This window comes from Corythoichthys intestinalis, chromosome 20 (assembly GCF_030265065.1).
Source record: "Corythoichthys intestinalis isolate RoL2023-P3 chromosome 20, ASM3026506v1, whole genome shotgun sequence".
NCBI lineage: Eukaryota > Metazoa > Chordata > Actinopteri > Syngnathiformes > Syngnathidae > Corythoichthys > Corythoichthys intestinalis.
Window position 1 is genome coordinate 21,531,586 of NC_080414.1, and position 24,075 is coordinate 21,555,660.

The 24,075-nt window shown below is 40.7% G+C and overlaps 1 protein-coding gene across 2 annotated transcripts in view; it reads left to right on the forward strand.

The window, feature by feature from the left end:
* Window positions 1–796: 796 nt before the first annotated feature.
* Window positions 797–24,075, forward strand: part of malrd1 (MAM and LDL receptor class A domain containing 1) — a 45,776-nt gene continuing 22,497 nt past the window's right edge. Inside the window, exons 1-16 of one of the 2 annotated variants that reach the window (XM_057824773.1) lie at window positions 797–878; window positions 962–1,105; window positions 2,953–3,105; window positions 4,325–4,430; window positions 4,498–4,865; window positions 6,326–6,774; window positions 7,188–7,275; window positions 7,341–7,520; window positions 11,074–11,230; window positions 13,793–13,949; window positions 14,012–14,122; window positions 19,758–19,971; window positions 20,055–20,302; window positions 20,649–20,937; window positions 21,249–21,479; window positions 21,664–21,821. In XM_057824773.1, coding sequence (XP_057680756.1) covers window positions 1,054–1,105; window positions 2,953–3,105; window positions 4,325–4,430; window positions 4,498–4,865; window positions 6,326–6,774; window positions 7,188–7,275; window positions 7,341–7,520; window positions 11,074–11,230; window positions 13,793–13,949; window positions 14,012–14,122; window positions 19,758–19,971; window positions 20,055–20,302; window positions 20,649–20,937; window positions 21,249–21,479; window positions 21,664–21,821 — 2,961 coding nt within the window. In that variant the 5' untranslated portion in view covers window positions 797–878; window positions 962–1,053. Of the gene's footprint in view, window positions 879–961; window positions 1,106–2,952; window positions 3,106–4,324; window positions 4,431–4,497; window positions 4,866–6,325; window positions 6,775–7,187; window positions 7,276–7,340; window positions 7,521–11,073; window positions 11,231–13,792; window positions 13,950–14,011; window positions 14,123–19,757; window positions 19,972–20,054; window positions 20,303–20,648; window positions 20,938–21,233; window positions 21,480–21,663; window positions 21,822–24,075 lie in introns of both variants that reach the window. The other variant, XM_057824774.1, reaches the window with a different exon arrangement.

A 24,075-nucleotide genomic window follows, 5' to 3' on the forward strand; every position in this document is an offset into this window, starting at 1 on the left:
AGTGACATAATTCATAATGTCATTAATGCCCATGATAGTGTCATGTCACGATTATGATGGTCTTATGGCAGTCTTATAACGCAGCTGTCAAAGAAAGTGTTGTCTACTAACCCAAATAAATCAACAAATAAGCCACACTGAACTGTAAGCTGCAGGATTCAAAATGAGGGGGAAAGGTAGCGGCTTATAGTCCGAAAATTACGGGTAATGTTGCTTGGTTTTCTTTAACATTGTTAATAACGTATTTTGAGGTACTACTTTCGCCTAAAACTACATATCATGATTGAATATATTTTATTTTAACATTGTTGATAAGGTATTTTGAGGTACTACTTTCGCCTAAAACGACATATTATGATTGAATATATTTTATTTTATAATTTGTGTATATGATTTTAATACATTTGAACTAAATTCCATAAGAAAATTGTAATTCAAAGTAGTTAAAATACAATAAAAATGATAATTTGTTTGAAAAAAGCAAAACATTTAAAACCGAAGAAATAAAATACAGTACAGTGTAATGACATGAGTAGTAAAAAACAATGATTTTCGATGCTCCCTTCCCTCCAGTTCTTCCTCCCCCATAACGACACGCATCATATACAACGGGTAATAAAGAGCCACATTTACAGATAAGCCGCTCAGTGAACTTTGTTACCGTGGGCATGGTTACACTAAGAAAACCTCAAGAGATGAAGCAAAAAAATATGAAAGGCCTGTTACTTTTGAGAGATGCAAACAAACGTATTTAAATTATGTTAACATATGTGTGTCTGTCCAACAGGTGATAATTGAAGGAACTCTAACAGCGGAAAGTGACGCATCAGAGGTGCTTGCTATCGATGACGTTTCTTTTCGTCCCCACTGTGTGCCTGGTATTGACATTCTTAACAATATTATTTAACATTTACAAGTAAAAAGTGCTGAAAAATTCAATATATATAAATATTTTTTAAAGTTTTGGTTCCCAGTTCAGCCCCAACGACCAACGCTTGCCCTCCCTCCTGGTTCGCTTGTGGTGATGACGGGCCATGCATAGAGGGAGACAAAATGTGTGACTTCACCCCGCAGTGTCCCCATGGCGAAGATGAAAGCAACTGCCGTAAGCACTTTTGTTTGAAATATACAAGTTAAAATCATATTCAATTCATTAAGTAGTACTACCATAATTTTCGGACTATAAGCCTGTACATTTTTCCCTCATTTTAAATCCTGCGGTTTATAGTCCAGTGCGGCTTATTTGTTGATTTATTGGGTTAATAGGCAGGGATGACAGTGGGCGGGAACGGTCAGGAACGCAGTTCCGGTATAAGATTCAGGGCCGGAACACAGATTCAGGCTAGAAATGCTATTCTGGTATACGGTGCTTTGATTCCGAAAATATGATGGCAACTGTCAAAACGCTATGTAAAAAACATAAAATAAAATACAAAGCTGCCACACATGCATTTCATCTCCAAGAAGAAAACAACCTACCAACATCCGATTTACATACACAAGTGTTAACAACAAGCATAATAAAGTGCTTGTGTCGTGTAATCCGTTTCCATCGATATTCATCATTTATTTTATTCCACGGACGGCACGGAGGTTTCCCCAGCTGCTGCAGTTATCGGAGTCTGACAATGACGAGTCACGTCAATGTGCGAATGCTATGGATCAAATCTTTAAGAGCAAGGAAAGAGTTGAGGAGGCTTAGTTATCATATTTAGTTTTATTTGCTCTGATAGGGAGGTTCAGAACATCTGAGCTGTCAAAGTGCAGTTTGGACTTATATTTGTTCAATTATGTTAGGCTACTTATTCATTTCCTTATGATTTAAAAAAGTTAATGTTTGTGCGATCTTCAAAATATATTCCATTTCACTCTGTATAATTATAATTTGTACTTATTTTTCTGAATGTATGTTACTTATATCTTTATTATTAAAACACATCAAAAAGTAAATGTTTACATTCTCTTCAATTTTAATATACTAGTACATCCTATGTTCTTAAGTAGTTAAAATTGAGATTTGGCATTTAGAATGTGAGGAAATGAGGGAAAATAAAAATTAGGAGATGTAGGTTGGTGTTATAGCTGTTTTTGTTAACTTTTATTTTGCAAATAATTGAAAAAATACAATTTTGAATGAAAATCAGTTTTTGTATGTGTTATAGAAATAACTGACCAAATTCTAAACAATTTCACCCCTGTTAATTGGTAACTCTTTATTTGACAGAGGCATCATAAGACTGCCATAAGACTGTCATAATTATGACATGACACTATCATGGGCATTAATGTGAATGCATGTGACAGATGTATTTAAGTGTCATCCGACAAAGTATGTCACTTAATCCATTTATGTCCAGTTTGGATCGTTTACATCCATTCTAAAGTGGGATCATTTGCCGGATGAGACAAAATGATATCTATCATAAGCATTTATTAATGCTCATGGCAGTGTCATGTCATAATTATGATGGTCTTATGGCACCACTGTCAAATAAGGTGTTGCCAAATACCATAACTAGCAATTAATGAAACAATTGGAACAGTAACTGAAGAAATAATTAGCACAGAACATGAATTTTGATTGTTTATATCTATAGCAATGCAATGCATGCTAGGAGGCATGTTGGATGAGAGCAGGTGGCAGCAGAGGTTGACTGTCTCCCTAAAGGGAGCAGTGATGGCCAAATGAAGCTTATTGAAGCAATGAAGCTTTGCAGCCAATTGATTCAAAGCTTCATGGAGGTTCATTTGGTCTTATGGCAGTCTTATGATGCCGCTGTCAAATAAAGTGTTACCAGTTAATAACAGTGAGGACAGCTGTGGCTTATAGTCCAGTGTGGTTTATCTATGAACAAATGCCGTTTTTGGGTCAATTATGGTGGGTGGCGGCTTATAGTCAGGTGCGCTTTATAATATGAAAATTAATGGTACTCGTTTTTTCTAATTGTCTAGCTTCAGAGTGTGACTTTGAGGGCAGCTCCTGCGGCTGGTACGAGCTCACCCTCGGCGACGGCTTCGACTGGGTCCGGGGCTCGTCAGCGGATGTACCACCGGAGTACTACGGTCGGCCGCCCCCACCCGACCACTCCAGTAACAGCACAGAGGGTACAAGAATATCCCCGGAATACTAAATGTTTCGCCATCTGTTGTTTTTGTCACTGTGTGCTCTGTTTTCCGATGTGAAGACTCAGTGAAAGTGTGAATTTGGTCCCATGGGCTTGGTGAGTGGCAAGCTTGCTGACATGACACATTTTCTGATGGGAGCATCTGCTTGCATAAAATGAAATCCAGAGTGAATACTGTATATACAGCTAGACATGTGCTGATTACCTGTTTTAAGGTATACCGTGGGATGATAACGTCAAGGTTTCAAAACCACAAACGTTTTCTGTCATACCGTCACTAAGATATTAGCTATTTTTTATGTCCCAAAAATGCATTGAGAAATCCCTTACTTGCAGCTGTAAGGCTAAACCCTCCCCCACCGGTTGTTGATCAGTGAGTCAGAGTCAGCTGTGCTATACGATGGCTGGAGGAGGTGAAACACCTGAACTTTTCCCCCATCGAAGAAAATGAAATCGCTGGTATGGGAATACTTCGGCTACAGAAAAGTTACAGACGGCCGCGGCTTAGAGGAGTAGGGCCAACCGACATGTAAAACATGATTGCGGAGGGTGGCTGCCGATTAGGCAATGCCTCCAATATGATTTCACATTTATACAAAATTAAAGGTTAGTAAACATTGTCATGAACGTTTCCCACCAGCTACGATAGTTAACTCCAGCATGTTTAGTGTGTCTAGCGGTGGTAAAACGTGTTTTTTCTCTCTGGCAACTGCCTGTGTTGAGAAAGTGAGTGTGTGCAATGTAAACATGATACGAGTCATACACACATGCTTTTTATGGAAAATAAACTATTTTTGTTCTGATGGTAATAATCCTAACCTGTAGCTGTGGGTTTACGCTCACCTAATGGACTGCATTTATTTTAATTTTATTTAGATTTTTCTGATGTTTTTGTAATTTATTTTAACTTATTATTACACTTGTGTTCCAATTTGCTAATATGTTTTGAAAAATAACAATCCTGTTCAATTTATTTTTTTAAACCAGATATGTCAAAGTAACACATTTTAGAGCTGTAATTGCAATACTGTAATACCGTGATATTTTGGCATAAGGTTATCATACTGTCAGAATATTATACAGGCACCTACAGTATGTGTTCAGATTCTATGGAATACAGATGTGAAGCAGGTTTCAGAACAGCTGTGAATCACTTAGCTAATGTTTGCCTAATATGCTCATTTGTCCTTTCACTACAGGTCACTTTATGTTTATACTGAAGAACAGCAGTAGTCTTTATCCAAGGGCGGTCCTCCGAGGACCGTGGTTCCAGCAGTCGGCCTCTGGGTGCACAATGACCTTTTGGTGAGACTAACCGTTTGATTCCCTCTCTGTAAATTGCCTAATTTCATCCCCCGTCTCCTTTGTCTAGGCATTACAACACGGGTATATCAGTAGGGGCTGCTGACATGTACCTTCGCATCCGCGGAGTCCAAAACAACACCATCATATGGAGGAATTATTACGACCAAGGAAGTCGATGGAACCGAGTCAGTGTTCAACTAGGACGAATCGCGCGGCCCTTTCAGATAGCCCTGGCTAAAATAAGCCTGGGTGTGTTCGACGGCATCTCCGCCTTGGACGATGTGTCCTTCCACAACTGCTCTATGCCACCTGCCGCTACAGAGTGTCCGACACAAACACATTTCCACTGCACTCGCACCAGAGCGTGTGTGGAGCGGCTGCTGCTGTGCGACCTAGTGGACGACTGCGGAGATGGTTCGGACGAAGAGGGTTGCTGTGAGTGGTATATTCATTCAACGGTTGATTAAAAAGCCGTATTGATGGATGCATTTGTTGTGAAAAGACTCATGAGTAGCTAATTGAGTGGGTCTGTGGGTTTAAAATACTTGGGTCATGTGCATAGGTCCTTCAAGAAGGACTCCTAACTACTGAATTTAATATTCCAATCCATTTCAGTAAGAAGGGTAAGAGAAATTCTATGAGAAAAAGCTTCAAATCAAGTTTTGCTGTTTTGAGTATTCATTTAATTAGTGGCATTGTAATGGTTTGTCGCAAAAGTGTTTGCATTTAGTTTTATTGATTTGGGTGGGGCTGCCCTCTAGTCACAACAGTGAATATGGCATAACTTTAACATGGCTGAATCCATCTACTCCCTGTTAAGACCAACCATAGACTTCATAATGATATTGACAGGACACGGAGCGCAGGCCGATTAATGGGGGCCTGCATTGTTGGTGTGGCCGTCAAAGCTGACCGGGTGGAATCACAGACGAAGAGACTTTTTCATTGAAAATTCTTGTTAATAAATATAACAGAATAGAATAGAAAACCCAAAAAAAAAGCCGTGCAGTTTGCATTTATTTTACGTAAATATGTCGAAGAATGATGCTAGTCTGTTAGACAATGTGGCGGCAGCCTTACAACAAAAAGCTTTTTAAGTTGAAAATTCTTGTGAAAAAACTAAAAATATAATAATGACCTTGAATCCTCGAACAAAACACTCCTGAGACAATCCTTCCTGTTTGTATGCTGTACAGCTTTCGTACTTTTTCAACCTAAATCCGGCGTTGGATCGCTGCATGTATCGCTGCGACCGACTGCGAATACAGTAATTGAAGCGGTTTGTGGGATGGCCCCCTAATGAAGGCATGGCGCAGTGAAGGTTGAATCTGACCCGTCAATATCATTATGAAGTCTATGGACCAACATAAGGAAAGTTTTTGTTTGCGCTACTGTGTTTTTTAAGCAGTGGCAATTTAGTTTATCGGTATACTTAGCTGGTTTTTTTTTTTTTGGGGGGGGGTATGTATTTGAACAATTTGTTAAGATCCTTGTTAAAAAAAAAAAAAAACTTCGCATTTTATAGCATTTAAGCTAGCGGACTTTTGCTATGCAAGTTGTTCTTTTGTTGTACTTCAGTCCTCTTTTTTTTGTTGTTTTTATACCTTTTGAGGCTAAGCTGAAGTATTTTAATTTATTTTTAGATGAAAGCGCAAATCTGCATAGTTTGAAGAAACACTTGAGAATTTTATTTTGTTTTCACATTTAACGCTCTTTTGAAAGTGCAATCTTAGAAAGCCTTTCTTTTACAGCTCCTAAAATTTATTCTGTAGCACATTAAATGTTCCTAATCCGATGACTTGATTACTAACTAGTTGATTGATTCGTTCTACAAAAGTAATCGATAGTTGCTAATTCCTACTATTGTCTATTTTGGGTCTCATCTTTTGTGACAGCCCCTGAGCTCCAGTGCAACTTTGAGCATGGCTTGTGCAGCTGGAAACAAGAACGAAATGGCGGTGGCGATATTTTCGACTGGACCCGTACACGAGGCCCCACCCCATCCTTTAACACGGGGCCATGGAAAGACCACACGCTGGGAACCAGCTACGGCTACTACCTCTACATTGAGTCGTCCGTCCCCCAGAAGTTCAAGGACACGGCAATACTGCTAAGCCCGACCTTCCAGCCCACCCACCGTCGTGGAGAAGACCCCTTCGACTCCCGCAACCCTTGCGTTTTCCGCTTTCACTACCACATGTTTGGCTCGCGTGTGTTCTGCCTGGCAGTCTATCTTAGGACCGTCTCCACAGGCCGCGGCCAGTTGTTGTGGGTGGGATATGCAGACCAGGGTAACTTTTGGCACAGGAAGACTCTCTACATAACAAGTGCTCGACCTTTCCAGGTAAGGTTCCTCTTGGGAATTTTGATATTCGTCTCAGGTTTTACCAGAAAGTTTTTGTCAGTAGTGTCATCACAGAAAGTGGCCCTCCAGAGTTTCATTACGAATATCTATCTAACAACCTCAACATCGATCCCACAAAGATGGATGTTGTGATGCTGTGAGCAAATATAACCTGACAGGCACTTAGAGATTTCTCCTCTATCAGGGTTACCATTATAGATAACAGCAGGTCTTTCTGTGAAATGAATTGACTCAACTGCCCATCCGTACAACATTGACATATTTGCATTTTGACGCTAAGGACGATATTATGTGGTAGATTTGTTACTTATTCCTCCATGCTTGGAAATGCTTTACTTCCCACATTGTTGTTGACCCGATCAAAAAATGGTATTTTATGACCCTATTACCAGATTGTAATCGAAGGTACGGTCGGAGATGATTTCCACGGGGACATTGCGATCGATGACCTCTCGTTCTTGGGCTGTGTCCGACATGAAGGTAAAACTGAGATGTCGTGGAGTGTTTGTTTCAGAATTAAGATGTGTGCTTTTCCCCCGACGAAGGTGAGCTGCCCTTTGCAAACACCACAGACCCCACTGTGACCACGCCGGCCCCCTCGGTTCAGCCCCACCACTGCCCCCCGGGGGAGTTTGCCTGTGGGTCAGTTGGCGAGTGTGTAGCCCGCGAGAAAGTGTGCGACTTTAAACCAGACTGCTCGGATGGCACGGATGAAAGCGATTGTGGTACTAATAAACAGAAGTGATACAGTGGCACCTCTACTTAACAACTGAATTGGTTCTGGAGGTAATTTCTTAACTTGAAAATTCTGTAAATAGAGACATATTTTCCATGTGAATGCCCTAATCCGTTCTAAACCCCCTAAAATTCGGACATAAATACTGTATAAAAATGCATCAAAACATGTAACAAATATGTCACAATGAAATAATTGCACAATAAACATAAAAATCTGAATTGTGGATATGGTAAAAAAAAAAAAAAGAATAAAGAATAAAAATTAATACACTCATGTAAAGCTGTGGGAACGCGAGGGGCGAATGATGAGGATGTTGGGATACACACATACAGTAGAGGTCCCTCTTCGTCAATTGGGTGCCAGGAATGCTAGGATATAGCCAATGGCAGAGCAGCAATAGATAAGTTTCCGAGGTACTTCCGCATTTCTGCTCGCGACTTCCATTTTACTCTTTTTCCATCCAAAACAACAGTGGAGCTAGGGTAGCATCACTCATTAAAATCCCTCAAAAAAGACATTTTGGTAATACCACATCCATCTGCCATCATCACGACACGGGAGGACAACATCTTCATGAAGGCAGATGTGGAACCAAGCCTGTGCCACCACAAAGACTGGGTGTTGATGTAGCCCTGTTGCCGCTGGTGTTATGGAAGGTATGCGCTTCCTATCCCTGCATTTTCATACAGTGGGGCAAATAAGTATTTAGTCAACCACTAATTGTGCAAGTTCTCCCACATGTCAACATGGGTAAACCTCAACCATGAGAGACAGAATGTAGAGAAAACCAGAAAATCACATTGTTTGATTTTTAAAGAATTTATTTGCAAATCATGGTGCAAAATTAGTATTTGGTCAATACCAAAAGTTCATCTCAATACTGTGTTATGTATCCTTTGTTGGCAATAACGGAGGCCAAACGTTTTCTGTAACTCTTCAAAAGCTTTTCACACACTGTTACTGGTATTTTGGCCCATTGCTCCATGCTGATCTCCTCTAAAACAGTGATGTTTGGGGCTGTCGTTGGGCAACACAGACTTTCAACTCCCTCCACAGATTTTCTATGGGGTTGAGATCTGGAGACTGGCTAGGCCACTTCAGGACCTTAAAATGCTTCTTACAAAGCCACTCCTTTGTTTTCCTGGCTGTGTGTTTGGGGTTATTGTCATGCTGAAAGACCCAGCCACGTCTCATCTTCAATGCCCTTGCTGATGGAAGGAGATTTTCACTCAAAATCTCTCGATACATGGCCCCATTCATTCTTTCCTTTACACAGATCAGTCGTCCTGGTCCCTTTGCAGAAAAACAGCCCCAAAGCATGATCTTTCCACCCCCATGCTTCACAGTGGGTATGGTGTTCTTCGGATGCAATTCAGTATTCTATCTCCTCCAAACACAAGAACCTGTTTCTCTACCAAAAAGTTCTATTTTGGTTTCATCTGACCATAATACATTCTCCCAGTCCTCTTCTGGATCATCAAAATGCTCTCTAGCGAACTGCAGACGGGCCTGGATGTGAACTTTTTTTTAGCAGGGGGACACATCTGGCCGTGCAGGATTTGGAGTCCCTGGCGGCACATTGTGTCACTGATAGTAGCCTTTGTTACTGTGGTCCCAGCTCTCTGTAGGTCATTCACTAGGTCCCCCCGTGTGGTTCTGGGATTTTTACTCACCGTTCTTGTTATCATTTTTACGTCACGAGGTGAGATCTTGCATGGAGCCCCAGATCGAGGGAGATTATCAGTGGTCGTGTATGTCTTCCATTTTCTAATAATTGCTCCCACAGTTGATTTCTTTACACCAAGCGTTTTACCTATTCCATATTCAGTCTTACCAGCCTGGTGCAGCTCTACAATTTTGTCTCTGATGTCCTTCGACAGCTCTTTGGTCTTGGCCATAGTGGAGTTTGGACTGTGACTGACTGAGTTGTGGACAGGTGTCTTTTATACCGATAATGAGTTAAAACAGGTGCCCAAATAATTATTTTCCACTCTAATTTGGAAATAAATTCTTTAAAAATCAAACAATGTGATTTTCTGTTTTTTTTCCCCCACATTCTGTCTCTCATGGTTGAGGTTAACCCATGTTGACAATTACAGTCCTCTGTAATCTTTTCAAGTCGGAGAACTTGCACAATTGGTGGCTGACTAAATACTTATTTGCCCCACTGTATGTGAGGTGGTCAAAAAATACTAAAGCTAAAATATTGCGCATGAAACGACTTGTTGTCTTTGATATTGTTATTAAGATGATGATTGTAATTATGATTGTTTAATATTATTCACTACAACTACTGTACTACTGTGGCTTCAACACATGCTATCTGCTGCTAGCCTGTTGCTAATCAGTACGTGTAGGAAGGCACAATTATCTAAACGCATAAATGCAAGTCTTACAAGTTTTTTTTTTGTCTGTTTGTATACAGGTGAAAAACTGTTAGGCAAGGGAAGACAACACTAACTGTACGTCGATGGACACAGATCGAGACTACGTATGCTCTGCTTTGATGATGGAAGGCGCGACTAATGCTCCAACTTCATTAATATTTTTCTAATAATTGTATAAATTGTGATTTATTGAACTATTTTGCACATGCACCAATTGTTTTAAATAAAACAAGAAATGGAATCATGTTGTCAACGTGTTGTTTTATTGCGATCAATATCTGCAATAAAAAAGAATGACATACTATTTTTTTATATGATGTACATACCTTGTAGTATTTCCTTGTAACAACAAAATCCGTGTCAGCCCTTCTGAATTCAGCAACTGTAATATTATTTGTAATTTCACCTCATTTTCGTCACTCAAGTGGCCGGCGTATCAATCTACACCTCACGTTAGCACAGGCTGCACAGGTTGTTATAATTTTATCCACGGATGATCAACGAAGTGATAAGAACAAACATACAATCTTTTAGGTATATCCTTAGGTTTAAAGCACATCCTTAACTTATTGTCTGCAGCTTGTTCCGATTTAAGGCGGATGGCGAGGTAGAGCCACACTGGCGCATTGTAGCTACTAGCTGGTCGCTGATCAAAACATTTCACTTCCAACCATATTTATAGGCGCTTCCAGGAGTTCATTCGCAGCACAGAAAGTCTCGGAGTCTCATCTACGTCGTGCTGAATCCATTTTTGGAGATTCCGTGGGTTCCTCTGGTTTGATTTTGCAGTTTTAACTTTTTCAACACACTGCTTACTTTAATCGCTCTTCATGTTGTTGTGTGTAAACCAGGAATTCGACGCAGAAATGATTAAAGATGTTGCCGCCCATTTTTCGCTCAGGAAACTTGTCTAGAAGTATGTTAGGCTCAGTAAACTCTGGGAGCTGCGAGTACCAGCCATACTGTATGTTTGTCTTTCGTATCCTGAAATTTCTTTCTTAAAAAGAGGCAATATTTTCCCCTTGAGACGTGTCATAACCTGAAAATTCTGTATGTTGAGACATTCCTAAGTAGAGGTACCACTGTATTTTAAAGAACATTTAAACCGATTTTAGCTACACTATATGACGTAATTCTAACTTTTTCATACAGTGGCAGAAAAGTGTGATTTCAATGGTGGCGAAACATGTGGTTGGGAAACTGTCATTCCGCCCACAGCCTCCACGCATGCATTCCGCTGGTCACCTGATCAAGGGGAAAGCGTTCACGCCGGAGAACAGTATCATCGTCCTGTCACTGACCACACCCTGTGAGTAACAGTAGAAACTAGGGATGTCCCGATCCAGGTTTTTCCGCTTCCGATCCGATACCGATATTGTTTTGCACTTCCGATCCAATACCGATACTGGCCGATACCGATACAGGCCTATCTGTGCATGTGTTAAAGTTTAAAGTTATTTAGCCTCCTTACTTAGTTGTCAGACTCATGTTGAAAAGGGTTTTAGTACTCTTGATAACAACTAGCCAGCTGAATTAGGTGAGTTTGAATAACACAACGGTTGGTAACAAGAAACTGACCTGTTTATTCAGTGACAAACACAAAACATAAATAACAAACAGAAATGGCATAGTCAGTCAGTAAAACGTGCAAATAATATTGTGAACTATCTTAAAAAAGCAAAACACACAAACAACCTCAGTGGAAAATCCCACAAACCCCCCCAAGCTATTAGATGCTTTTAATGTTTTGTGCATTAGTTACAATAATTGTATAAAAAGCCTCTCAGGTTTAAATAAACCACTATTTCAGTATCAATTTAACATTTTAAAACAGTAAATAAAATACTCAAGTCCCCATTCTGTATCAACAGCTTTAAACTACATTCAATTCATTTCATTTTGCGAATCAACTGTTAAAGTTGTTAAAATTGCTCCCTTTTTTCCATAATTTCCCTTCTGTCTACTTTCGACGTGAAAGTTTTAAAACTGTTTTGAAGATAGATTCAAGTCAAGATTTTGCCGATTTAGGAGTATTTTAGATAAAAAGTTAATTAGGTTCGCTTGGAAGGTTCACAACAGCCTACTAGGGAAGTCTTCTGCTTTAAGATGGCGACTGTTTACTAACGCATCTAGTTTTCCATACTTTAATGTTGCTAACGCCGTCGAGTCTGTCATTTTGCATCTAGTTCTATATACATATGATATCTATTATCTACAGTAAAACGATGTTGACGTAATTTGTAGCGGCTGTCAGCAGCAGTCAGGTATTCTTGTGTTTTTTATCCAGCGGCATGAGTTGAGCTAAAGCCATGAGTCGAGCATTGGCATGACCCGGGTCTATGACAAGCATGCTCTCATCATACTCTCGGGACGCAATGCGGTCCGTTTTTCATTGCGTCCCGAAGACCGCACTGTTTATTAGTTCCGCCTTACTTGACATATTTCAATAATCGGAATTTGGATGTTTGTGAATCGTTCTCGAATCTTCCATGGGTGAATCGCTCAAGGATGTAATGACGGCTGGGTATGTTGTACCGTGGTTCTAAGTGTTGGATGGTGCGTCTTTACTCACGAGAGATAATGGCTCGTTATCCAGAATGAATTCTTCGGCAAAGACTCTTGTTATTCCCTGGGCTTTGGGACTGTCGAGTACCAGTTTGTCACGCATAGCAAAAGTTTCTGCCAGTGTTAGTTGCGTAGGACCTTTCTTTTTGTCTTTGGTTTTCTTAACATACTCCTCATATTGTTTGTGGTGGTATTTTGCTAAATGCTTGATTAGGTTGGTTGTATTAAAACTTACAGCTTTACCACCACGCTTGACTTTATTGTGGCATATGTTGCACTCTGCCTCTTCGTCTTTGTCGTCCTTTAAGGTGAAATGATCCCACACAGCTGACATTTTTACCGATAAAGTCTCTCGGTAAATTGGGAGACGGTAATGTAGTGTGTTGAAGGTGTGCCGTAAAATGCGGACAGGATTTTAGGGAAGGAAAAACTGGAATGGATTATGTAAATCGGTGCGCTGGAAAACCGGACCGGACTTCAAAAAAAAACTGGATCGGAAGTCTAGATCGGAATTTTTCCGTGTCGGCTGATCCGATGCGCATTTTTTTGCCCATATTGGCGTCCGATCCGATCCAAATATCGGATCGGGACATCTCTAGTAGAAACATTAGTTTAATATATTTGTATAAAGATAAGACACTTTATCATGTCAAAGCTTCAATGATGTGACCAGGCAATTTTAGAACAGACTTTCCTGCTTGTACTGCAAAGTTAGCAGCCCATTCTCAAAGGATAGACGGTGACCTTATTGTCCTTATCAGTGTTTTATTGAGTGGAGCAGAAAATGACAATGCACTTTGAACGCAGCATCGCTGCGATTTCATCTCGCTGGAAGACGCAATGTTCTCTCTTAAAAGCTCCCGCGAGGCTCTCCCCATTGCTCCTATATGACCCTTCTGGATCAATAAGGCGCGGGTGAGATGGAGCGGTGCCTTATTTAAACCAAGCGGAGGCACTTCTGTGGGTGTGCAATCAAGTGAAGAGGCTGTGCAGCAGGTTTCTGCATTACAGCTGACATTAAACGTTTCACAGGGACTGTTGGGGTTGTGATTCAGGGTTTATAGTTTGGCTAGCACGTTAGTTACATAACAAAGCTCTTATTAGAATGTTAGCATCGACTAAACATTAAATTAACTCCATAAATAGCGTAAAGAAAATGAGCAATGCTTTAAGACAGCTCAATTTTAAAATCAATTGATTAAAGAGGACTATTGTTATTTAAGTTCGTTTCAGTCTAGCAGCGCGACCTTCTGATGTGTGGCACAGAAAAAAAGCAACCCAGCAATTCAATAACTTTTGTTTACAGGGGCAGCCGTGAAGGTTGGTACATGTGCGCCGACAGCTCCAACGGCGGCTACGGCCACACAACCGACCTCCAGACACCCGTCATTGCGTCTACTGGGCCGCATTGCACCCTAGTCTTCTGGTACCACATGGGCGGATTCACTGTGGGCTCCCTTCAAGTGAGTGTTGCAAGAGGTTGATAATTGCGTCGGTTTACGGTCATTCTTGCACTATTTTGCAGCTTCTGCTGAGGCGTGCTAATGTCACCCACGAGGTTTGGTCTCAGACTGGTAACCAAGGCAACAAGTGGAGACGAGGTGAAGTGTTCTTGGGGCTGTCACGTGACTTTCAGGTTTGGAAATGGTTGATTAAATCATGAAAATATCATCCTTCACTTCCTAGCTAATATGGAGTTATTGCTTAAATACATAACTGCCAGTAGGGAGTTTCTTGTTTTATGAAAAGTCATTAAAAGTTTCAGACAAGCCAATTTTTGTTTGACAATTTTGGACCGCCCATTTGTCTTTTATAATTGCTTTATATTGGGTAGCAATGGGAGAAAAGCTCTAAGGAGTAGTTAGTCTTTGAACAACCCCAAGAAATTGTTAGAATGAACTAAAAAAAATGGACAGTGACAACCAAAACTACAGACTTCATTTGCATTTTTGGATATTCTTTTAGAGTTTCTTGAGAATTCTTTTGTAACTATGCTCATAATAGACATGCTAATGCAGACATGTCCAAAGTCCGGCCCGTGGTCAAATTTCACCCGGCCCCCAGCATCCGTCATAAAATCAATAACGTCTGGCCCGCACACAGACTTAATAAATTGGTCATCAGTACTGCTACCAGCATATGAAGTAGCTTACATACTAAATGCTGCTCCTCATTTACCCACTAAAAGGCAGCAGCACTCTAAACAACATTACCCCATGTTACGCTTTACTTGCCATTTTCTAAAATGGGGACAATCAACAACAACAACAAAAAGTTGACTGCGATGTCCGACGCTTCAAGGATAGGTGGAAATTGGACTATTTCTTCACTAAAATACGCAACAACTGTGCTTGCCTCATTTGCAAAGAGACAGTTGCTGTTTTTAAATAGTTCTATGTGAGGCGATATTACCAAACATGACACACTGACATGTACGACAAGATTTGCAGGTAAGATACGCAGCGAGAAATTGAAGCAACTTGAAGCTAGTTTAATTTCACAGCAGCGGTATTTCGCTAGAGCCTGAGAGTCGAAAGAACGCCACAAAGGCTAGTTGCAAGATTGTTAAAATTATTAATTCAAAAAAATAATAAAGCAAATGTGACACACTGAATGGCTTGCTAAAATTTGCTTAAATATATTGTTCTACGTAAAGGACGTCAGCCAAGGTCAGCCCCCCACTTTTTCACCACACCAAATCTGGCCCCCTTTGCAAAAAATTTGGACACCCACTAATCCATTTTTTTTCTTCTTCTCCTGGTCACATCCTTTATCTTGTAGGAAAAGTATAAAATCTTTAGAAATTTATCTTTGAAGGATCCATAACATGGCCATTTAAAATGAAAAGACACAAGAAATTTTCCATTTTTAAGCATGGTTTCTTAACTTTTGTAAAAACTTATTTTGGAGTCATCTCACAACAGATATGCCTACTAGAGCTGCAGCTATTGATTATTTTGGTAGTCGATTAATCTATCAACCAGTTAGTGCGAATAATCGAGTAATCAGATTAGGAACATTTAATGTGTTGCAGAATAAATTTTAGGAGATGCTAAGATTTTTAACTTTTAAAATAGCATTAAATGCGGAAACAAACTGTAATTCCCGAGTGTTTCTTCAATCATTTAAAAATAAATTAAAATACCTGAGCTAAGCCTCAAATGCTATGAAAATAAATATACGAGGACCTAAGTACACCAAGAGAACAATTGGCTAACTTGCAAAAGTCCGCTAGCTTAAGTGCTATAAAATGATAACTTTTTTTTTTTCAATGCTTTTAATAAATCGGTCGATAACATATTCCCACAAAAAACGGCTAAATGTACCTATTAACTAAATTACAAACGCATAAAAAAACATATTCGCTCAAATAAAAACTTACCTTATGTTTGTCTTAACAGGGAGCAGCTGGATCCAGTCATGTTAAATGAGTATCCACCAAAATCAATTAGACCAGGGGTGTCCAAACCTTTTGCAAAGGGGGCCAGATTTGGTGTGGTAAAAATGTGGGGGGCCGACCTTGGCTGACGTTCTTTACGTAGAACAATGTATTTAAGCAAATTTTAGCAAGCCATTCTGTGTGTCCCATTTGCTCTATTTTTTTTATTAATAATTTCAACAATCTCGCAACTAGCCTTTGTGGCGTTCTCTTTTGACTCTCGGGCTCTTGCGAAAAACTGCTGCTGTGAAATTAAACTAGCTTCAAGTTGATTCAATTTCTCGCTACGTATCTTCCCTGTAATCTTGTCGTACATGTCAGTGTGTCTTGTCTGGTAATGTCGCCTCACATTGAACTCTTTAAAAACAGCGACTGTCTCTTTGCAAATGAGGCTGACACAGTTGTTGCGTATTTTAGTAATTTTTATTTTTTTATTTATTTTTATTTTAGAAAATTGGGAGTAAAGGGTCACACAGGGTAATGTTGCTCAGAGTGCTGCTACCTTTTAGTGGGTAAATGAGAAGCAGCATTTAGTGTGTAAGCTACTTCATATGCTAGTAGCTTTACTGCTGACCAATTTATTAAGTCTGTGTGCGGGCCAGTGATTTTATGACAGAGACTGGGGGCCGTATGAAATTTGACCATGGGCTGCATTTGGCCCCCGGGCCAGACTTTGGACATGTTTGAATTAGACTAAAGGCAAACACTTTCAAAACAAACCATTACAACGCCACTAATTAAACGAATACTCGAAGCAGCATAATTTGATTTGAAGATTTCTTTCTAATTGAATTAATGGAGTTAATCGATTAATTATTGCAGCACTAATGCCTACCAAAATTAATTTTTTTTCTGCCCTAAGTACAATACTAAACCAACCTCAATAACTTTTTTTCCACAAATACTACATTCCGACACACCGACACGGCTCATTAGCTGATGTTCTTGATCAATGCTGAATCAATAAAGTCTAAGTCTGCCCTACATATGCTTAAGCCGTGATCATGTTAGTAATGAGTCGTCTGGCAGCAGCTGCCAGCCGAGGTCAGTCGAGGATCAGCAGACTGTATGTGTCAGCCAAAGGTTTGATTTGTCTCTTGGAGTTATATCGCTGACAAGCATTAACCTATATGTCAGCAATCGTTGCCACGCTGATGCTACCGCTTGATGAGTTGCCTGTTTTTTATGAACTTGGAAAGATTCCTAGTGGCCTTTTCAAATATGCCATAAACAGTGAGGTAGCAGTTCTTTAATGTTAGTTTTCAGTGCAATTCATCATTCATTTATATCATGAATACTGGAAGTATTTGTAAAACTTTGTCGAGACCAGTGTTGTCACAGATTACTTGAAAAAGTAATGTAATTACTAATTACGCCTCAAAAAAGTAATCTAGTTACTTTACTGATTACTTCATTACCAAAGTAAATAAGTTACTTTAAAAGAAATTTATCAGTTACTTTTTACCAATTTTTCTCCCTTTACCGCCTCAACGTAAGAATGACAACAGAAAAACGTCATGACATGTTATTGACTTTCCGATAACTGAATTTAAGGCAGAAGATCAGAATTTTTACGCAAGACTTAATCTTCGAGTTAGCGGAGGTTTAATTAGTCGATGGAGTTGATTTCAACCACCACTGACTCGCGTTAGTTTAGCCACTCCGAAGCCCTGAAACTAACAAATAACTGACAAACTGCGTGGAATTTGTTGAAATCAACTCCACTGACTAATTAAACCCCACTAACTCGAAGATTTAGCCTGAATTTTGGGAATTTCGGGTTAGGCGCTAGGGTTAACAGCATATCAGTGCCAATGTAATACAATGCAAATTGGCTGCACTATATTAACAACACACAAATGAATTGCACAGCGCAATAAACACAAACCTGGGGGCAGGCGCGGATGTGTGCGCAAAACCCCAAAAAAAGCCACGCGGTCAATTTGGCCACAAAACGTGGCAGCAACTAAGCACTTTACACTAAACTGGATTTGCAACATATCCCAAAGCTAAACGAACACATCACCTCACGGCATAAATGTGCAACACGAATATTATGTATAAAATGCTTGCCGAATTGGAGCGCTGACTATCCGCCGTTGCAACGGCAAAGCTACGAAACAGCCGCACATGAAGTGGCTCCAACCTATCGTCGGAACCCTCCAGAATGAAGAAAAAAATACCTTCATTCATGGACGAAGACAGATCAACATTCCCTCGCACATTTCAACTGGTGGCTGCACTCGGCTCGATTGTGCACCCACGCTGGCACACGGCTTTTTCAGTTCCAAAACAGTTAGCACGAGTGACTCAAGACCAAAACAGGAAGTAACTGTGAGCGTTTAACATGGAAACGAACGCGTAGCGGGAACCTTTCTAACATTTTCTATTCAAAATGCTTTTCTTACATGACTGATATTCTTCATTCTACATACATTATGAGGCAATAACAAAAGAGTAACGCACAAACACTAAGGAAACTAACTTTAATCAGATTACTGGTTTGGAAAAATTCATGAATACTTTAGATCAGGGGTCCCCAACCTTTTTTGCACCACGGACCGGTGTGATTTGGGTCTTTTTTTTATGAACCGGTGTTCTGTCAAATTTTGCACCCTAATGAAAACTTAATCCCAAAGCTTTTGTGGCGGTTAAAAAAGCCCTCTTTTATATTCAGTTGGACTCTCAATGTTATTCAACGTTGATAAAAAACTATTTACATCATAAACATGCATGTGCAACACGAAAATGGCGTAAATTCATGCTTAACGAAACGGCAAAGTCGTGACGTGACAGAGCTGCGTGCAGTTCTTGTGTGCTGCTAACATGGTAAATGTAAGCTAATATTCCTTTCTTTAAAGAAAGTTTGTAGTGTGTACTTTGGAATCGCTGCATTCGCGGTCATTTTTAACGTTACCCGCATGCCAAATTTGTCAGAACACTGGCAATGTGCGGCAGAAAAATACAACAAATATAAAATAACTTTTTTTTTTAGCCCCGCCGTGTTAAGTGCAGGGAAAATACAACTCACCCGCTGAATCACTGGGAGGCCTGAGCTTGTTTCGTTGCGACGAAGTGGTCCCGAGATGGGAGAATGAGAGAAGCCCGCTTCACAAAGATACGATGTTAGAAATTGTAGCACAGCTTTCAGTGCACTCCTAGTGACGTCAGGATATTCCGAAATGACTTTAAACCAGAACCTCGGTAGAGTCGTTGTCTCAAATGTACGTTTAAGGTCGCCGTGATTTGCGATCTCTAGAAGCTGATATTCCTGTTGCACAGACATGCTCGAATCACTCGGTTTATTCACATACGGGTCGTGAATCCACTCCTTCGCAGTTATTGTTAGTGATTGGGAAGTAGCATAGATTTTGTTTTCTTCGAGGTTGTAGGCTCATCAGGTTCCCTTTTCCCTGTCCAAAGACTGTTTTTCAGTCATTCTAGTGTGGGGGCTAGTTATTTCCGGGAACAAATGTGATGGGCGACAACCTACGTCATATGTTATTATCGAGGCCAAGCGCACGTAGATATACAAAACAAGATGTACTGCTAACAGTCCAATCAATGCATTTATATGACGACCTCCTATCCTGTAGTTGTACATCTAGAGTAGACAGGGATATTGGTGTGTTAAGCGGCATAGGCCAAAGTCAATCGGCCAGAATGCAGTTGTTAATAAATTATTTATTATTTCTGGGCGGCCCGGTACTAAATCCGCCACGGACCGGTATCGGTCCGCGACCCGGTCGTTGGGGACCCCTGCTTTAGATTGCTCGTTACTGACGGAAAGTAATCAGACGCGTTAATGACAATACTGGTCGTGACCTGACAGGTGGTGTTCCGAGCCAAACGCGGGATCAGCTATATGGGCGACGTGGTGATCGACGACGTCAGCTTTGTGAACTGCGCCCCTCCCTCGCCCTCGGAAGTGCCGTGCACCCCTGAGCAGTATACCTGCGCCAACGACCGTTGCATCCCCCGGGATAATCTGTGCGACTTCATCGACCACTGCGGTGACCACTCAGATGAGGATCCCTACATCTGCAGTAAGCGTGCCTCAAAGGCCCACTGAACACTAAGCATCAGTGAATGACTTTTATTTTATTGTCTCGCAACCGCTGTTCGTCAGAGGGATTTATAGGCCGCTGCAATTTTGAGTTTGACCTGTGCTCTTGGCGCCAGAGCGCGGAGGATGATTTTGACTGGCAGATCAAAGCCGGTAGCACCCCCACACTTGGCACGGGGCCGTCCGCAGACCACACGCTGAGGGACCATTCTGGACACTACCTCTACCTGGAGAGCTCTTTCCCTCAAGCTTCTGGAAGTGCTGCCCGAATAAACGGCCCATTGCTGAGCTCCAGGAGTTCCCAGTGCAAGGTTGGCAAGAATTTATTATTTTTTTGACTGGACTGAAGAATAATGTACTCACATCAGCCAGTATCAATTGCATGTGTGGGTGTCGCAGCTGTCAGCTTGTTGGCGGGCGTGATCGACCGCCCCGTTCATCTGTCATCTCTCGCTCTCGACCTGTCAGTCAATCTGTCAATCATGTCAGTGGCTAAACTAGTAGGGACTGGGGAGTCGGTCTGCTGGGGATGATGGCAGCTACTGTAATTGCACCTCTCGAGATAAACAATCTAATCCTTCCACCCTTGTCTTTCATCTTCATTTTACACTACCCACAAAAAAAACAACTGAAAAATATATCCTTTTGTTCTTTCAGATGCGTTTCTTCTACCACATGTCTGGAGATGGCATCGGGACACTGGCCGTGTTCCGGAGGAGTCAAGCGGGTCTTCACCTCCTCCTCAACTTGACGGGCGACCAGGGAAATTACTGGCAGATGACTGACATCCCGCTGAGCCACTCCGAGGACTTTCAGGTCACATTTGAGGGACGGGTTGGCCGAAATCCTAAGGGGGACATCTGCCTGGACGACATCACCTTTTCACCAGGTTGCCTCCTCGCATCATTGAACACAATAGAGGATGACGCCACTCCTACTCCTGAAGGTACACTTTGCAGAGGTCATATGAAAAGCCTAGGAGGTTTGTAATTGCTTTTCAGCCATCTTCCATTTGGAGCCTCCATTTGTCCATTTATTGGTACTTTATAGTCCCCTGAGTCTGTGTCCCTTGATACACTAGAAATAGCAACTGCCTGAATAACAGCGATGTAAAAAACTGTTATATGCTGTTCCTGTTCTGAAATGCCACACCCATAAGAGAGCAAAAACCTAATAAAAACTAGTTTTAAAAAAACTAATTGAGCAAAATCATACTTGCACATTTAAATGTTTTATTTCAAGGTTGGTGTCCCCCAGGCTCCCTGCCATGCCAAAACGGCCATTGCTTCTCCCTCAGCCAGATTTGCGATTTCCGAGATGACTGTGGGGACGGCACCGACGAGAAACACTGCGGGACTTCCTGTTCTTTTGAAAATGGCCCCTGTGGTTGGAAGAACTCCCCAGCGGACAATTTCGACTGGTCACTGGGAACCGGCTCGGTGCAGAGCATACGGCCACCGTACGACCACACTTTGAAGGATGAAACCGGTTTGTTGTTGTTTTTGTTGTTCAGCCAGCACCTCCATGCCAGATTGTTATTTTTTGGGGGCTAATACTGTAGTGCTTTTTAGTTCCACTAATGTGTGCTTATCCATGTTATATGTATCTCTAATAGTTTGGTTTTGAAGACCCAATGCTAATGACCAAATATTCCCTAAAACTTCTTTTTCAGGTCACTTTCTTTATTTGGAGGCTACACCTGTCGGACTTAAGGGTGACAAGGCTCACCTCAAAAGTTCAATGTGGAAGGAATCCAGCTCCATTTGCAAGCTCTTTTTCTGGTACTACATTTCCCAAAAGGCTTCTGGAACCATCCGCCTACTTGTCAAGGTAAGTGCCGCCTCCTAAAAAAAAATGAGAAGATCCTTCTCCATTCTTCTTCAAATGATTTTCCTTCAGTTTGTTCTTTTCTTCCATATTTTTGTTGACTTCCTGAGTGCTAATATTATTGCTAGGCATGTTCCGGTATGAGATTTTGACGGTATAACCTCAAGCAAAAATAGAGCAGTTTCACGGTATTGCAATTATGGCTTGAATATGTGTTATTTTGAGATGTATGGGTTAAAAAAAATCTATTGAACAGTATATATAGTTTACATATAAAATATTTGCAAATTGGAACATCAACATAAATATAATGCTAAAATCAATAAAATAACTGAAATATTTTAAATAAAATTGAAATAGAACTTATAGGTTAAACCCAAAGCCACAGCTCAAGTTGCTAATCATTAGAACAAAAATAATTATTTTCCATGAAAAAGTAAAAACACTTCTAGATAAAATGTACAGTATATATGTATATTTATTTTGTATATATACTGCAGGCACGTCACTGACTTCAAAGCTCTATCTCAACATTTTTAGAGACTTGCCAATTCTCTACATATTTCTCTCTCAGTCCAAGTTATGACACCGTCTCTATTACTTAAGAGACAGAGCGTATGTGTATGACTCGTATCATTATTCACACATTATACACACCCACCCACCCTCTCTCAACACAGAAAGTCTCCAGAGAGAAAAAAACATCACAAGCTGTGCAGTGATCCCTCGCTACGTAGCGCTTCAAACTTCGCACCCTGAGTCCATCACGGATTTTTCTTTACAAATTCAAAAAAAAATTCAGCTGATCTGTCTGGAGCCAATCGCGTAGTCTCACTCTCGCTCCCTCTCTCAGCTTTTTGTTCATCAGGCACTGGAGTTGGTTTTTAAAGTTAACGATGTTGACAGATGTTTGGGTTTGATCTTACCACAGACGCTTGTAAGCCAGAAAAATAGAACATATTTACTGTGTACGTTTTTGGGAGCAAATGAGTGAAAGACCGTTCGGTGGGACAGTAACATGTTTAAAACTTATCATAAATATTACAATTTAAGGGCTTAAAATCCATTTATTAAAATATACATAGACATTTTTTTAAAATTATACTTTGAGAAAAACAAAGGGAAAAAAACATGTCTTATATGCATCTCTTTCCAATGCTAAATCTGAATAAATACATTAAACACACACACAAAAAAAACACTTTTTTTTTTTATGGGGGGGGGGGCGCTACTTCGCGGTTTTTCACTTATCGCGGCAGGTTCCTGTCCCCATTAACCGCGAAAAACGAGGGCTCACTGTACTATGACAATGTTGTTCTGAACAAATGTTCAATGTGCAGTGGCGGACGAATTTACAAAAATATGCTAATAGTGAAGAAACTAGTTAGCCGTCTTGGAATGCTAACTAGCCACATTAACAGCTTCGTTAAAAAGCTTATGTTAGAGTATATGTTTTACCATCGCTAGACACTCAACACCCTGGAACTCTCATGCTGGTGGGAAACGTTCATGACAGTGTTTACTTACCTTAAATTTTGTGTAACGTGACAGAGGATGGTCATGTAAATGTAAAATCATGTTGGAGGTGTTGCCTGCACCTCAGCTGTCCTTCCCCCTCTAAGCCGCCTATTTCTTTTCGCTAGCCGAAATACCCCCATAGTAGCGACTTTTTTGAGGGGGGGCTCAGGTGTAGTTTTGATAGTGACAGCAGTGTCACCGACAGAGCAAAAACCGGAAGGGCTAGGGCTGCCGCTCTAAGCCATTTCTCGTTGCATTTTTGGGACATAAGAAATAGCTAGTACCGTACTACAGTATAACTGAAAATTTTAGTGGTTTTGAAACCGTGACGTTTCATACCACGGTAAAACTTGAAACTGGTAACCGGCAAATGCCCAGTTATCACCTTTAATTTCTGTCTGGGTTCTTCGACTAAAGTGTTGTATCTTAAATGGATGTCTCAATTGCATCAAATAAAGTTAAGCTAGCATATTGTCAATGTTGAGTATTTGCTTTATACACGGGTGCTTGATTTTGTGAATGCGTCTTTGCATTAATATCAGTCATAGATCTTTAGAACGTAACAGCGTGCACATGGGTTTCGTTCTGGTTTTGAAAGGAGGGAAATATAAAATAAGATCTAGTGAATAAAGGAGCAGCTTGTGGTTCATCGTGACAATTTCTGAGTAGTCATCCAGCAAAATGTAAAGCCGCTTCCTCTCAGACGTTCTTTTGTGGCAGATGGATAGTATTCCGGCCA